The sequence below is a fragment of the Lissotriton vulgaris genome, chromosome 6 (genome assembly GCF_964263255.1).
Source record: "Lissotriton vulgaris chromosome 6, aLisVul1.2, whole genome shotgun sequence".
Classification (NCBI taxonomy): Eukaryota; Metazoa; Chordata; class Amphibia; order Caudata; family Salamandridae; genus Lissotriton; species Lissotriton vulgaris.
In genome coordinates this window covers 1775266991-1775285023 of record NC_141694.1, presented here as the reverse complement: position 1 = coordinate 1775285023, position 18033 = coordinate 1775266991, and the positions used below count along the sequence as shown (strand labels likewise).

General features: G+C 41.4%; 1 protein-coding gene across 2 annotated transcripts in view; it reads left to right on the top strand.

The window, feature by feature from the left end:
* Nucleotides 1-18033, top strand: part of TRIM35 (tripartite motif containing 35) — a 333014-nt gene that overhangs the window by 60899 nt on the left and 254082 nt on the right. For both annotated transcript variants that reach the window (XM_086925495.1, XM_086925494.1), the window contains exon 2: nucleotides 3154-3249. In XM_086925495.1, the coding sequence (XP_086781621.1) occupies nucleotides 3154-3249 (96 nt within the window). The remainder of the gene's footprint in view (nucleotides 1-3153; nucleotides 3250-18033) is intronic.

Here is an 18033-nt window from a genome sequence, read left to right as displayed (position 1 = left end):
GGAACCCGCCGCCCTGTGAACGCCCCAAACCTCAAACTCACCCACTCAACTCCCTCACCCACCCCCCTCACCCCCAACCATGCATAGCACTTCATTGTCCCAGTCTGGTCCTCAACGGACAAGGCCGTGGAAAGTTGTTCAAGTGGACGTCCAGCCACAACCTCCAGTGCCCCCGCCACCCCCCACCCCCGGAACTCCCGCACCTGCAATGAAGATAAGGCTACTGCAGTCTCCCCCCGGAGTATGTTCAGGCCGTCAAGGCCACATCACCAGTCGCCGTAGTCCTGGAAGCCTCCTGTATAGCGCTGGACATTTCCGCTCGGATTGTAGGCGAGCCGGGTCTCGTGGGCGGTGGCGGGGATCGCAGTCCCCCGGCTAGCTGCCAGCCATCTCGTGTGCTCCGCCTGCGACGAGGCGCCGGAGTGTCCGTGTCCGTCGCGGTGATTCCCAGCACTCCGCAAACGTCTTGGAGGGATCGGAGCTGGTGCAGAGCCCCATTCCAGCGAAAGATGAGTCGAAAGGGATGTCCCCACGAATACTGTGTGCCATGTTCCCTCAAAGTCCGTAGCAATTTTAAAGGCCTTCCTTTACTGCAGCGTTATTGCGGACAGATCCTGATACAGAGCCACTTGATGGTCTCGGAAACGTAAAGGTTGCTGTCGTCTGGCCTCACGGAGAATCCGCTCTTTCTGGGGGAAGTCCTGCAGGAAGGCCAAAATGTCCGGAGGAGGCGCCGAGGCCCTACGGGGTTGACCAACTCTATGTGCCCTGTCGATTCGGATCGGGAAGTCTTCAGATTCTCCCAGAATTTCACGAAACAGGGCCCCTAAGTAGGCGGCCACATCCTCACCCTCCTCACTGGATGGAACGCCTCGGACCCGTATGTTGCGTTTAGACCTGTTTTCAAGGTCCTCAGCATGGGCCTGTAGGTCAATCTGTTGATCTCTCAGCCTCAGGACCTTTTGCTGCAGGTGAGTGATTTCCTCATCCCTGGAGTGGCCAGCCGCCTCCACCGTGTTCACTCTTTCTCCCAGGGAGTCAACCTCTCTCCGAACTTCTCGAACCTCCCCGGCCACCTCCTGTTTTAGGGCTTGGAAGTCCTCCCTCAAAGAGCTGAACAGTGACTCCAGAAAAGATCTAGTCACCGGGGGTTCCCCGCCTTCCGCGCCTCGAGAGCTCGGGGCTGGCTGATTTCTGTCTTGCCTCGGGGCGCCTCTGCCCAGCATGTCCGGCAAGGTTCGGTCTCCCTTCTTCGACCCTCTGGCATTCGACATCGTGGGGGAGGGGAATCACCAAGGCCCACGTGCTATGGCGAGTAAGGGGTCCGGGCCCGTACAGCAGTTCGTTAGAGGGTGACAATCCTCACCTCACACGGAATCTTCGGACTCCGGAGCACCAATGCAGCCCTAATCCCGGGTAGGCGCCTCCAAGTGCCTTGAGCGAAGGTTGCGTGACAGGGCCGGTGTGATCGGTCCGCCCTCGTCCAAGATGGCAGTCCGCCTCGGCCTGGGGGACCAGCGTCGGTGCGGCGCAGTCTCGTCTGCTGGGCTATGTGTGCTGCTCTTCTCCGACCAGGGCCTAGGTCGAGATCTTCTGGTACAGAGAGAGCACCACGGGACAGTTCTCTCACTGGTCGTCGCACCACACCTCCTCCAGCGACTCCGTCCAGGCCTTCTCTCGGGGATCGCAGCACTCATCTCTCGCAGGCCCACTCTATTATAACGTGGCCTGAGGCCGGCCGAGCAGGTCGTTCCGTGGCCGGGACCGGGGAAGGGTCAGGTCCTGCGGGTAGCGGAGGCGACTGTGAGTGTTCGAGGGGTTGGAGTCACCCGGAAGTGGCGCAGGGCGGGGCTCGGGGCCGGGCCATGTGGCTCGGGCCTCGCGGCCTACCTGATCCCTGGGCTTGCGTAGCTGCTTCCTGTCGGCTCCGCTTCTCCACTCTCCGCTAATGCGGCTCCGCTGGGGAAGGTCGTGTCCAGGCCACGTCGGGGTCTCTCCGTCTGAGCACCCGCAAGCCGCTTGTCTACTCCGTGCTCCAAGCCTCCCTCGCCGGATCTCTGGGGATCTGTGATCGAAGGGTCTCCGGCCCCCCGGCGGTTCCTCGGACAGTTCTCGCCGCGGGCCGGTTCCCAAGCGGCAACGCCGCCGCAGAAGGGAAATGGAGGGCTGCGGACTGCTCTACACCACCCCGGGGTGCACTGGGTGCGTTTTCCGCCCGATCCGGGGGGAGGTCAGCGGTGGAAAACGGTGCAGGGTTTCCAGGGGCTCGGGAGCTCACGGCAAGAGCGTCCTCTCAGCCCGCCATCTTGGCCACGCCCCCCACACTCTTTAAAACCTAATTCGGGTTTACTAGTCCCACAACATCTTTGACGTTTTGCTTGCGGTGGGGCAAATAAACAATGTTTAACATGTTGAGGAGCACCCAGTGGAGCGCTAGCCATTTCTCCAACACAACTGCTACACGAAACAACTTGTATTCTCTATATTAGTACTTGTGACCTGCCCCAGCCTTTTTAACCTGCATGCAAATAATCCTAAACTAGCCATTCAGTTTTGCCAAATACAGGGATGTAAATTATGGGTAAACTGTCTCTTTACTTGCAACCCTGAGGTGCACATGTAGGTTTTCAGCTTGGGAGTGTGAATTTTTATGGTGATTTAACTTGACCTTTGCGTCCCCTAATGAAACTCTGACCCTGTTCTTCCTTGCAGTTCTTACTCTATTGCCCAGGACACAACTGCATGATTGTAACCTCCATGTTTGCCCTCGATGCTGTCCAGTATGGCTTGCATTGCCTCGTCTGAGTGTGCTTGTTTCAGCCAGTGCCCTATGAACCAGACTGCGCCAAGCTCCAGATATGGATAAAAGTACCGTACTACTAACCTCAGGCTCTCTAATATATAGAAAGAGCGACAAGTTTCCAGGGCAGCTGCTGAGATGCGGTGAGTCACTAGAGACATCTGACTCATGCACTGGAGCTTATTTAAACACTGAAATTATACAGATGTGGACGCTGCCCTTGTGCCGGTTTCTGGACAGTAGCAGGAGTGTCTCACATTTGTAAAACACTTCTCTGTATAATTCTGCAGTAACCAGACGATGTAGAAACCCTGTAAAAACGTGATCCCTTAAGCCGGCTTCTTTTTTTGCAGGCCAAGTGGAAGAACATGGAGACCTCCCTGAGGGACAAGCTGCAGGAGTTTAGTTCTGTCAAGGGGACCTATGACTCAATCGAGAAGCATAACAAGGTACTTTGAAGGCCTGCTGTACACCAAAAGGAGTAGTTTCAAGGAATGCTTTGACCCTATTTGGTATCTGTTCTATTAATATTGTATTCTGGTTGGACTTGTGGGGCGGCCCAAAAAAAACGCTTTCAAATATTGGTGGTGGGTGAGGGTCACACTTCAGATGCTTGTGGGGTGCTCCTGATGCAGCGCTCTTCCGGAAATAATTTCTAAAGACATGTCGCCTCTCCCTGAAGTACAATTCCTAACATTCTTTCATACAGTGGGGCCCATAACACTGCGAATCACTCTTCAACACTTACATTTTACTTCATGGATTGGTGAAATTCAAAGGAAAAGCTGCTGTATCATAGTGGAATGTCTAATAAAAACTAAATTGCATATGTATACTATTTACACCTGCAGTTTTGATGTATTTACCATGGTTTCATAAAATACGATATTTTATTACACACACCACCATTGAGATCAATGGATCTACTAGTAAAAATTAGGCATAGGAAAACTCAAGACCACCTTGATTCTCTATTAATCTAATTTTTCTTAATAGCAAATTCAGCATGTCTAGAATTATTCACTTTATTTTATTTCAGGAAACTCAACATTTAAAATATAAGAATTCAGTTTCAGGACAGTTAAATCATTTATTTAAGAAAACCCAAGAATAGACATTTTCATTAATTGAATAGATCAAGTATTAGCAAAAGACTGATAGTTCCCAAACCATTCACCTATTCTCCTAACATCAATAACTAAATCTCAGATAAAGTGCATTTCTCTGTATAAGAAAACAGTTAGGCAGGCTTCTTATATCTCAGGAAAAATCAGCAATCCGGCAGCATTTCAGGAGGAAATTGAAGCACTTTTTATACCTTTTTCACTAGCTATATCTAACTAAAATTGTATCTTTTAACTTAAATGTGAGTTCTGATTGGACAGTTTTGGGGTGGATGAGCATCATCTCGCCATCGAAACCTAGGTTTCCTTCAGTCCGCAATTTTTCTAATGGGTCCATTGTATTATTCAATGTCCAGCCTAGTCCAGTTCCCTACTCTCAACGTTACTCAATATTCCCACATTCTGTACCACTGTGCTCATCACTTGGCAGGCATCTACGCTTCCAGTCAGGAACAACCTTGAACTTTACTCAGTCTGTGCTTCAGCTGCTCGCATTAAATTCTCACTAATGCACAGTTCTTTTGTGGCCACAATAATCGGGTGACTCCATTTTCTCTTAGGCCTCACGATACAAGAATGGGAACTATCATAGAAACAAACACAAATGAGCATTAATTTAAGTTGTTTAACCCTTCTGTATACCTCCCCCCTTACTAAGGTTTTCCCAATTAATATTTATCGGGCAAATAGCTACATTTAAGCGCAATTTATTTACTTTGTTTTCACGTTTTTGCACAAAGACACATAAACAAAAGCATATTCAGGCCGCATTCCATTAATTTAAAAGCTGCTTATTAGTTTTAACATAACGAAATCACACAATTAGTTGATTATGATTGCAAGATTAATTTCCCACATGTATTTGTGTAGATACATTTCTTATTCTACGTTGGTTATTCATGCACAACGATTCATTAATACGAGTTATGGTTATTGGAGCATGATTTTACAAGGGTGCACAAAATTTTATTTCACCACCTTGCTCCATCAACTCCCCTTTGGTGATTTATCACCAAATACCACCCAAAAATTATCAATTTTTAATATTTTCAGAACATGTTCCAAATTCTTCTGATTAGCATGCCTATACTTTAGTATCCTTTTCTCTTGTATCTTTAAAGACTTTCTCTTGAAACTCTTCCATTTCTATATCACCTTTTTCGCTTTCTCGTCTTTTCTGAATCATTGTCTTTAATGACTTCTTCTTTTTCTATATACACAACATAACCTGATCATCATTATGACTAATACTATAACTGTTACTGGAATTAGTATTTTACCTATAACTGAATTACCTATTTCTTGAAACCAATGTTCAATTGCTGTTAATCTTTTACCAAGTTGTTCAAGGATACCATCAACCTCCAGTGGTTAAACTTTTCTATGCAATACCGTAATATTTGTAATATACTTTTCAATGTTTTGACTTTTATCTGGAATGTATGTACAGCAATGCTGTACTTTACAAATTCCACAAACTCCTCCTTCTTTTGGTAACATAATCTCAAGTGCAAGACTATTTTGCATTACCATAGTTCGCATATCAATCATTTCAGTGTTTACCATTAGGAATCCACCAGCTGTATCTGTAGACAAACTATCTACTATCGTTGACAATTTCCGAATTAGATTTGCATTTAAAGATCTTCCCGCTGCTGGTATCAGTGCTCTAAAAACATCACCTATTATTTCTATAACTCTCTCTTTTACAACAACTTAAAGGTTTACCTATCTCATGAATTCCATTTGTTCCTCTATCTACATAGAAACGTTTAGGGAAGACCAAACCCACATAGCATGTCCCATACCAATGGCCAGGCAGCCTATAATTAGCTTTGTTTCTGCATATAAAATATACTCCAGGAAAAATAGGATCATTCCCACCTTTAAATCCCCATGCCCATAGGATGCGATAAGTATCTCTACATTGACGTGCTCCCACAAAATAATTGTCATACATGGTATATTGTCTCCTAATACAAGATTTCCCTAACAATGGAGTGTCTATATTTATTGCTACATTCACATTTCTTTCATAAATATTTTCATTATTAAATGTCCAATATTTTGATTTTTCATGCCTCATTTTCTTTTTACGTTTATAAGCAATACGGCTTTCTTCAACCAGGTCTAAGAACGCCTTTTCTTCTACTCTCATCTTACAAGTTAAATTGTTTTTTGAATGCATGGTCATGACTCAACTCATCTACTTCTAAAAAATATTCTCCCATAACTGTAGCAGGCTTTTTCTTATTTAATGCACTATCTATTTTCAATTTTGCAAATACTTCATCCGAATTGGAATATTGATACTCCAATTTGCCTGTTTGATAATAAAATAAGCTTGCAATCACGCTACATGTAACTCCATATGTAAGTGGGAGATGATGGTAGGTCACCCCATCAGAAACAGATGCTGGCAACTTTACACATACATAAGTCACTAGCATCCATTGTTCTAACATATTCAGTTAATCTTGAAAAGGTGTTTTTCGTATAATCACCGATAGAGATATCTTAATGTAATTCTGGCATATATGCATGCTGCTTATTTGATTTAGATTTAACATTATCTTCATCTGAGCTTCCATTGTGTTTCAGTTTTACTAAGCTATCTTGGAAAGGATTACAAAACAAGCACATTCTGCACCATTTTCTAAAAGTAGAACATTTCGTTTTATGTTCATTAGTAACGCATTTTTTTTTTACACAGCGAGTTTTTCTAACAAGTTTTCTTCGACCTAATGTCTTTACAAGCTTTTGTGTTTCTAACCGGATTTCTTCGACCTTATGTCACTTACAAAGATTTTCCTTTCTACTTTCAATGTCCTTCTATCCTTTCATTCTTCTGAAATTTCAAAATTTTGCTTTTGATAAATTACCACTTTTCTTCCTGGTTCAGCCTTTTACTCACTTTTCCCATTTGTCTTTGGGTAACTCAAATTCTCTTGACTACTGTTTACTTCTTCAATTGGAGGTAGTACTATAAAAGTCCATTCAGGTGATTTATACTTCTGATTCGGTCTCCTTACTCTCTTTGGCCTTTGTACAACTTCTATTTTCTTTCCCAATGCTTCTCTTTGACTGGTTATTTCATTAACTTGTTCTTGTTGTCTTTCTTTATCAGTTTAAATCTCAGTCCATTATTCCCATTAGGCCAATTATCTCCTTTACAAAATCTTTTTGTCTTAGGCTCTGTGGTGTTATGCTCCACTCTCCAAGCCCTTTTTCTTGGACTCTTATTCAATGGAGTTTCATCTGCACTGTCCTCAGTCTCCCTGTCTGTGTCTTCAACAGTTTAATTGATAATGATTTTCAGTGTCTCTCTCCTTTTCAGAGTCACTTTTATCTTTAGACCGTTCTTTCACTGTTAGGAACATCTCCATAGCTGGTACTTGGAATCTCATCTTCATGAGCTACTTCCGCCTTCCCAGTGTCAAGATTTTCGTTCCTGTCTTCAGAGCTTTCAGTCTCTCAGAATTTTCTTCTTCACCAGTTTTATTTTCACTTTGCTCAGTGTTCTTAATGGTGTCTCTCTACCAATTCTCGATCTTCAGCTTGATCTTCAGAATTTGGTATTTCAGTACTTTCTCCTTCTCCTTCAGATGCAGAACTAGTATCTGATACTTCCAGATATCGACGTTCCTGTCTATCTTCAGTCGCTGGTTCACCTTCTGAATCTGAATCGGTTGTGCTTTCACCTTCCTCATCAATATTTTCAGGTTCAGGCACACGGATGGTATGGCTTGCGTGTACCCATCTCTTTACTCCAGCACATTTGACTGCAGAAGTGCTAACCAAAACAACCTGTCTTGGTCTCAGTTTCTTCTGCGGTGTACCTTTATCCTCGCCCAGTCTCCAGGGACTAGATCATGTGCTAGACATTCTTTGGTGTTTGATTCGGTTCCCACCTGATGGAACTCGGAAGTTACTACTTCAGACATGTTTTTGCAGTAATCCAGTATGATATCATCATTAATTGTTAACAATTTATCAACGGGTACGTTTGCTTGTCTCATTACCCTGCCCATCAAGATCTCATTTGGACTTAATCCAGTTTTCCTGTCAGGAATGCCTCTTAAGGTCATCAAAGAAAGTGGCAAGGAATCAGGCCACTTCAATCCTGTTAGGCACATTTTTGCAATTCTATGTCAGGACCGGAGGCTTCAGATTATGCTATATCTTCCTTCGCTTTATTAACCTAAAGACTCCACAGCAGCTTCCTTCGCTTTATTAACATAAAGACTCCACAGCAGCTTAGGAAAATATATATAACAGTGAACAAAAAATGCTCTAATGTCTAAAGCATTTGACGGAACGTTTAGCAGCTCAAAACAACAACTCCCAAGAGTCTCTTATATATTGTCAGTCCATAGTCCTTCCACTCTGTCCATCACCGCTATAAAACCGGCCTTCTCTTCCTCTTCTTTCTTCGCGCAGATCACGCATACACCTCATTGATCCTGCTTAGCACCCTCGTTGCCTGTCGAAATAAAGGAACAGCGTAAGCGAGGTGGCCCAGGAATGCAACAATAAGGCGAGGAGCATTCAGTGACTATTACAGTACAGACAATGTAAAGGAAAACGCTTTACTTACTGCCATACGGGTGGGTAGAGAAACCACTGTGTAGCCTGGGTGGGATAATCCTCGCCTCCGTGTCCTTAATAGAATTGAAACTTACCGTTACATAAGCTAGGCAAATTTCGATTCTGTTTTAAATTGTTCCATTGACTTACTCTACCACTCCTGAAGCCTCAGGTCGGTAAGCACAATGCAGTCTCTGACGAATGTCCAGTGCTTCACATACCATTTGTATGAGCTCATGGGGGAAATGTTGACCACGATCCGTTTCAATAGTCACTGGGAAACCGAACCTAGGTATGATTTCCCTTAAAAGCAGTTTTGCAACAGTTAGCCCATCGTTCCTCCTGGTAGGAAAAGGCTTCTACCCATCGGGAGAACAAACAGAAGATCACCAAAACATATCGGAGCCTTTTACACGGCGGTAGTTTTATGAAATCCAATTGCATTTGTGTAAATGGACCTCCCTCCCGTCCTATGGTTCCCAAACTCACAATTTTTTTCCTGTTTGGTTTGAATTGTTGGCAGACTAAACATCTCTGGCACAAACTTTCAGCTATCATCCTAAACTTTGGGTTATTATACCATGTCTGTCTGAACAAGCGAAGCATGGCATCTCTTCCAATGTGTGCTTGACCATGGTACATTCGGGCCATATTTGAGATCATGCTATCGGGCATTACTGGTCTTTCATCTTTGGAAACCCAGATTTCATCTTCCTCTCTTTGTCTGCACCCTGCTTTTAACTAGACCTTTTTCTCTTCCTCATCAGCTTCTTCCTGCATTTGCTTTACTTCCTGCCATGTTTCAACTACAGTTGTTAGCATTAAAGGACTTGGAACATGCTCTTTCTCCCGTTCCTTATTAATTGATGCAAGACTTCTGGCACAGTATTTAGCAATTGAATCTACATACCTGTTACCTCAGGTGATATGGTCATCCCCTTTTTGTGTGCTGCACATTTTACCACAGCCAATTTGTCTGGCAATTGAATGGAATCCAACAGCATTCGTACAAATTCAGCATTTCGTATGGGTGTTCCTGCAGAAGTCATATAACCTCTTTGGGACCGCAGTTGTCCATAATCATGAACAACTCCAAAGCCATACTGACTATCAGTCACTATGGTCACTTTGATTTATTTTCCCAACTCATATGCTCGAATCAGGGCAATCAACTCTATTTGGGCAGATTGAATTCCTTTCAAACAAGAAGCTTCTAATACACCTGCCATGGTACAGACCGCGTAGGCTACACTTAAAGCACCCTCATCTGTTCTCAAACATGAACCATCGACAAACATCGTATAGTCTGATTCAGGCAAAGGTTCTTCTCTGTCTGCTCTTGGTTTGGTAGAGTATTCAAGAACATCCAAGCATTTGTGATCAACCTAATTTCTCACTTCTGTGTCAGGTAATAACGTGGAAGGGTTCACATTTACACATCTAGTGATGGTCAAATTTTCTGCTCCTAGAAATACTTTTTCATACTTGGTCATCCTGTTATTGTTCAAATATTAGGTTTTCGTTCTAGTTAGGAGAATCTCCACGGAGTGAGGTACATACACTCTTACAGGAAATCCCATCACTATTCCTTCACTTTGTTCCAAACTAACACTTGTAGTTGCTACTGCTTTCAGACAACCTGGCAATTCTTTTGCAACAGGGTCCAAAACAGCTGAGAAATACGCAATAGGGTTTCTCAGTTTTCCATGTCACTGAATCAAAACTGACAATGCACATCCTTCTCGCTCGCTGCAGTATAGCTCTAATTCCTTTTCATAATTGGGCATTCCTAATGCTGGTGCTTCATATAGGCTCCTTTTTAGTTGCTCAAATGTTTCCATCTCCATTTTAGTCAGAACTATAGGGTCCCTGATATCTGCTCTTGTTAATCTCTGGAGCGGCTTTGCAAGTAATTAAAATCTACTAAATCATTGTCTACAATAACCTACCATTCCTAGGAACATTCTCACTTGTCTCTTGGTTTTTGGTGGCTGCATTACTTGTATCATTCTGATTATTTCTGTAGTTACCCGTCTGATTCCTTTAGCAATTTTATGACCTAGATACTGCACTTCCTGCTGACAAAATTGCAATTTTGACGGAGACCCCTTATGTCCTTCAGCCAAATGATTCAATAGTGCAATAGTATCTGTCACACGTGCATCTTTTGTCTTGGATGCCACAAGGAGATAATCAATATATTGAACCAGTACTGATTCTCCAGGCATACTCAAACTTTCTAATGACTTCTTTAGCAATTGATTAAAGATCGATGGACTTTCAGTATACCCCTGAGGAATTTGGCACCATGCCAAAATACTGTCTCCGAATCTGAACGCAAAAATTTGTTTTTCTCTGGGTGCAATGCAACCGTAAAGAACACATTACACAAGTCAATCACAGTGTACCATTCTGCATCATGAGGAATTTGATATAAAATCACTGCTGGATTTGGCACAATCGGACAACATAGGACAACTATTTTATTAACCTTTCTCAAATCTTGTACTATTCTGAAAGTTCCATTTGACTTTTTCAATCCCATTATTGGCTAATTACAAGGACAACTTTCTATCTCTCTCAGTATACCTCGTTCAATCATTTTGTTTATCACAGGGGTTATTCCTTCAATTATTTCTGCAGTCATCTCATTCTGGGGAATATTCGTATAACTTGCACCTTCTTTTATGGAGACCTTTACAGGGTCTAAATCTTTCATTAATCCAATATCTTCACCTGTGAAAACCCACACCTTTTCTGTCCCTACCTTTTTCAACTCATCCGGTATCTTTTCTCGGTCAATGACGGGAAACAATTTATTCTGTTCTGCCTCCATCAGAAGCATGGTCATTTTATACAGACAATCTTCATCTGGGGTTTGCAATTCTATACCATCTGGTGAACAGTATATGGCACAGTTCATCTTACACAGTATATCTCTTCCGAACAGATTTACTGGACTACTGTCACACACCACCAATCGGTGCATATCTTTAAAATTTCCAATTTTAACTTCAACTGGTTGTGTTAAGGATGTTTTTAATCTGTCTGTTGGCAACACCTACAACTTGGATCGATTCACCCGATGGAGGGAGATTCTGAACTTCCACTGACCTAACAGTAGAACGAGTAGCACCAGTGTCCACTATGAAAGCTATTTCTACATCATTTACTTTTCTGCTTACAAATGAACCAGACTGATGAACTTCAAGAGTGGCTCCCAACACACTCTTCTCCCTCTCAGTCACCGTCAAACTTTCATCCGAGTCACTCCCACCTTCCTCTTGCAACCAATACTGCGGACTCACATTCACTCTAGACGATCTATTTACCTGCTCGACTCTGCTGAATCCTGTCTCTGTACTGTCTCTGTTGATTTACACTGTGTGGAAGTGGCGGTTGTGCCACCTGACTTTGCTGATTACCTATCTGTGGCTGTTGCAGTTGTTGCTGAATTACCTCATTCTGCACCTGAAGATTTAATGATGCATTTTCTGTGTTAACTCTCGGTGGACACTTGCACTCTTTCTTCCAATGTCCTAACCTGCCACAATTATGAAATTATGACACTAATTTTTTTTTGAGTTCATCTATATTCCCTATTAATTTTGTTTTGTGGTAATTTCCTTTCGGTTTTCCTTGATTTGCATCACTATTTTTATTTTCCATTTGTGCCCTTGGTGTTCTGCTACCTTCACTTGTGCCCACATAGCTTTTTCCTTCAGCTTCTTTTATTTTGCATCAATCTCTTCACTACAATACTTTGCTTTTCTTAAAACGTCATCTACAGTTCCTGACTGCCAACCTATCCTATTATGCCGGATCATGTCTCCAATTTTGGTCTCCATCCATACTCCAATCTGTAAATAAAGTGGCTCATATCCTTCTCGTTAAACTCTTCATAACCACTATATTGTTTAAATACGAAGTCTTTCATAAAATGAATGTACAGACTCTTTTGGTTCTTGTCTATTTTTACCCAATCTGTCTCTTTTGGTGGAATCTTGTTTTTCAAAAATACAATCACTTGTTCATATTTTCTCATTACTTCAGGCGATAGAGCACATGTTACTTTGTCTCTAGGATATTCCTCTTTCGGCCAATTTACAGTGATTTTGCATTCAGTCCACAAATCTGCTGGTACAACTATATCGAATAATCCATCCAAATCAACCCACAGTACTTTTGAAACTTTCACAAATCTATCTACTTGTCGATACCATTCTACCGGTTTCTCTCTTAATCGGGGAAAATCATTTGTGAATGATAATATATCTTGTCTACTCCATGAGACATGTATATATCCTCCTCCTGGTATTTATCTCATTAGGAATTCATTTACAACTGCTTCTTTCTCCCTAACTGGAAACGCTAATGTGGATTTGTCACTAGTCTCCCCTTTCTCCTTTGCCCATTTGGCTCTCCATTTACTCGCATCTCCCCATTTTCGTAACAGAACAATTAGTTCTTTTATTAGGGATAATCTTCCTCCTGTATTCATGTTTTCAATGTCTTTTTCTGAAAAATCTACTCTATAGGATTTCTGTAATGATTTATTTCTTTGCAAACTCCACTTCTAGTTCACTAGCCAAGTTTTCCAACTGATCATGTATTGATTTCGCTTTCCATGTTATACTTTTACACATAAACATCATTGTCTTGGTACGTTTTTAATCTCTGTTCCAATAATTCATTCTTCCATATCTACTTTTAATATTGCTACGTCCAAAACTTTAGGATCATGCTCTTTTAATTTAAAAGTTTTAATCCAGTCACTTAATTCTCTTTTTGATGGTCCTGTAAGTGTTTGCGTTAAATCGATTTTTCTCTACGCTTCATTCAGGGGCAGCAGTCAGATTCTGCTCCAGTCGGTGTATGGTAAACTCTAAGGGTTAATTCAGGCGGATTCACATTATTAGTTCGCATAATTTCTGACAAATTAGGATAAATGTTCCCTGTTAATTCCTGCAGACTCTGTTGTAAAGGGATTGTCAAACTTGGCTCTTTTATCCTTTGATTCTCAAACACTAGAAAGACCGGTCCTATCGTTACTGTGACCGTTACTGCTTCCATATTTTTCGTAAGTTCCTGTATCTGTTCTGTCAAAACATTCCTAAATCTTATATATTCAGCAGTACTAACTTGCTCTGCAACTCGCCTTTCTGCAAGATTTCCTTTTTCTCATTCATTACTCTGCATAGGGGTACCAGTAAGTCTTGGTTCTGTCATGGAAGTACTCGGATTATATCTCACTTTCATTCTTTCAGGTACTTCACTAAAATTTGAAAATTGTTTTGGGTTTCACTAGTTCTCTCATCTATCATTGGAGCATTCGGGGTAGTCCATAATGAACCTGGTTGATGTGGTGGTGGTCTTCTACTTAATATTTCCTCTAATACAGCATCCTCTGATTCACTTTCACCATAGTTCTTATTCCCTGTTTCTATTTTTTTTTTCTCTTTTCTGTACATTTCCGCCCTTTATAATCATCCACCAATTTAACCGGATGCATACCATCAAACATGTTCGCTTCTCTCCATATACGCATTCTACTCATGTGTTTCTCCCCAAAGATTTCTACCTCTTCCTCTGGGTCTGATATGTCTTAACAATCTCTCACTTTCCAAATCATGCATCTCATCCTCCCATTCACCTAGTGCTTCAAATTGAGTCGGTCTAGGTCTCTGGTCAAGATTCATCATTTTATCTCTTAGATTTCTCGAAATCGCCACATCAAAGGATCCTCCTTCTGGGAATGCCAATACACCATCATTTCTAGTATATCTTGCCCAGTTTTCTAACCAAACACACGTATGGTAACCATATTTCGATAACCTGTAAGAAATGGGCGTTTTTGGTGGAGGAAGTAATTTTCCCTCTTCACAATTTCCTTATCCTTTACAAATACACTTTTTAATTTCTTAAACCATGAAGGTTTCTTGTTTTCTTCTTCATAGTAAGACATTTTTCAGTAAATTCCCTGTCTTTCAAAAGATCGCGCACTTCCTGTTGCTGTTCTGTAACACCAACCTATCACAGCGCGGTTCACACTAATATACCAATTAGAACAAGATGCGTTCTTAGTGCTTAACCAATCAATTTGCTGCTTCTTCCTGATGAACCTATCAGCTCTTACTCTGTCTTGGTCACGAGGACCAATCCCAGCACGACACTTTTGATGTCACCAGCGCTCTGGCTTCTGCAGCGCCGACTGACCCCTCCTTTACCAGGATTTTTCAAGAAGCCGTATTTATAAGGTATTTTACAAAATCAGTGACTTACATAAAACAATTTCCACTAATTGTTTCGCTAAAACAAAGTGATAGATTTTCAATCGCTCAAGTATCCCACAATTGGAGTAGACGACGCTTATCTTCCCAGGATTTTAGATTCGTCGATAAGGTAGCACAACCCTCTACCTTACCCTTCTATCAGGCAATAACTAACCTGTTTCTCCAGGAAAGCACTTACAGAGATCTTTTTCACCTCCTTAGTCGATCCCAGAGTTTCACAAGAACACGTATTGATACTTCATTTACACGCGTTCATACAGAAATCCCTATTCATGTATACAATAATTCTGTATTTCCAGTAGGCAACGCTTACCTCTAGCCCACCACAGAATTTCTCTACCGTTAGTAAAGTAGGTGCAACTCCTTAACCCTTCTTTCGAGCTCGGGTTAAGTGCTCCAACTCTCCCAGCAGTAAGTTTTAAGACAGAATACACAATTATCCCTGTACTTGAAGGCTAAGATTTCATAGACTGCCCTCACTATGCATTTATCCTCACACCTAAGGTCTCTACACTTGTGATGTGCGACGACACCACCTGTGATATGCGCAGATACCAGTGCAGTATACGAAATTACTACCCTTTGAAACAGACTAATGCACTGTGCGACTTCACTTGCCACACTTCCTCTGCCTGCAGACAGAGTAACTAGCTTCACACAACACTAGGAAGCCTTTTCAGGACTACATATAACGCAATACGAACTTAACAGATGTTAGTCATAATCCTGTACATCAAACTCTTATAAAATACTTTATACATAATCCTAGCTAATTCTATAGCAACTAATGCTCTGCTACCAAGCTAATTACTGATGCAGCGCTCCTGCGGAAATAACTTCTAAAGACATGTCACTTCTCCCTGAAGTAAAATTCCTAACATTCTTTCATACAGTGGGGCCCATAACACTGTGAATCACTCTTAAACACTTACACTTTACTTCATGGATCAGTGAAATTCGAAGAAAAAGCTGCTGTATCATAGTGGAATGTCTAAAAAAATTAAATTGCATATTTATACTATTTACATCTGCAGTTTTGATGTATTTACAATGGTTTCATAAAATACGATATTTTATTAGACACACCACCATTGAGATCAATGGATCTAATAGTAAAAATTAGGGGTAGGAAAACAAGACCAGCTTGATTCTCTATTTATCTAATTTTTATTAATAGCAAATTCAGCATGTCTAGAATTATTCACTTTATTTTATTTCAGAAAATGCGACATTTAAAATGTAAGAATTCAGTTTCAGGACAGTTAAATCATTTATTTAAGAAAACCCAAAAAATAGACATTTTTATTATTTGAATAGATCAAGTATTAGCAAAAGACTGATAGTTCCCAAACCATTCACCTATTCTCCTAACATCCTAACTAAACTCTCAGATAAAGTGCATTTCCCTGTAAAAGAAAACTGAGTTAGGCAGGCTTCTTACATCTCCGGAAAAATCAGCAATCCAGCAGCATTTCAGGAGGAAATCGAAGGAAGCGATCCCCTTCAGTAAAATCAGCACTTTTTATAGCTTTTTCACTAGCTCTATCTAACTAAAATTGTATCTTTTAACTTGAATGTGAGTTCTGATTGGACAGTTTTGGGGTGGATGAGCATCATCTAGTCATTGAAACTTAGGTTTCCTTCCGCCCGCAATTTTTCTAATGGGTCCATTGTATTATTCAATGACCAGCCTAGTCTGGTTCCCTACTCGCAACATTACTCAATATTCCCACGTTCTGTAACACTGTGCTCATCACTTGGCAGGCATCTACACTTACAGTCCGGAACGACCTTGAACTTTACTCCGTCCGGGCTCAAGCTGCTCGCATTCAATTCTCTCATGCGCAGTTCTTTTGTGGCCACAATAATCGAGTGACTCAATTTTCTCTTAGGCCTCAGGATGCAAGAATGGGAACTATCATAGAAACAAACACAAATGAGCATTAATTTAAGTCGTTTTACCCTTCTGTTTACCTCCCCCTTACTAAGGTTTTCCCAATTAATATTTACCTGGCAAATAGCTACATTTAAGTGCAATATACTTACTTTGTTTTCACGTTTTTGCACAAAGACACATAAACAAAAGCACATTTAGGCCACATTCCATTAATTTAAAAGCTGCTTATTAGTTTTAACATAACGAAATCACACAATTAGTTGATTATGATTGCAACATATAAGCAAGATTCATTTCCCACGTGTATTTGTGTAGATGCATTTCTTATTCTACGTTGGTTATTCATGCACAATGTTTCATTAATACGAGTTATGGTTATTGGAGTATGATTTTACAAGGGTGCGCAAACTTTGCACCACTGTTGCAGAATCCACTTGATAAGAAGGTGATCTGTTATCCACAATATAACCTAGCAAATCATCTTTCGTGTCACCCTATCTACAGTCTAAAATTTTAACATGGTTCTCTTCCTCTTTCTTTTTATCTCCTGTTGATCCTCCCATACTCTTGACAGGACACAAATCATTTGGTACATCTACCTGCTCCCATCTACATATTTTGTCCTCCGTATTCTCATTCCGATATTTATCCAAACCAAAATCATACCTCTTCCTGATCTTTGTTCTCTTATACACCTCCCCTTCCCATTCCATTAACACTTCAAATTGTGTAGGCCTAAGTTTAATCATTGTTTCTCTCAAATTTCGCAAAACCTCTGTTAAAGGAACTTTCTGGAGGAAATGCAAGCTCACCATCACCTTTCGTATATTGCACCCAATTCTCGATCCACATGCAAGTGTGAAGGCTATACTTTACTAGCATGTGAGATACAGGCGTTTCCAGGGAAAACTCTGATCCAAATTTCGGTTTTTCTACAGGCTTGTCTTTCACAAACCATCTTTTTACCTTTCCAAATAGTGAAACTTTCCTCTTTACCAATATAATACATTTTTCTGTTCATTTCCTGTCTTTCAAAAGATTGCGCACTCTTCTGTTGCTGCTCTGTAACACCAGCCTATCACAGCACGGTTTATACTAGCGTACCAATTAGAACAAGATACGTCTTCTTAGTGCTTAACCAATTACTTGGCTGCTTTCGCTGATGCACCAATCAGCCCTTACTCTGTCTTGGTCACAAGGACCAATCCCTTTGCAACACTTTTGACGTCAACAGCACTCCGGATTCTGCAGCGCCGACTGACCCCTCCTTTACAAGGTTTATTGAGAAGCTGTATTTACAAAATATACAACTGAATCAGTTAGTATCTTACA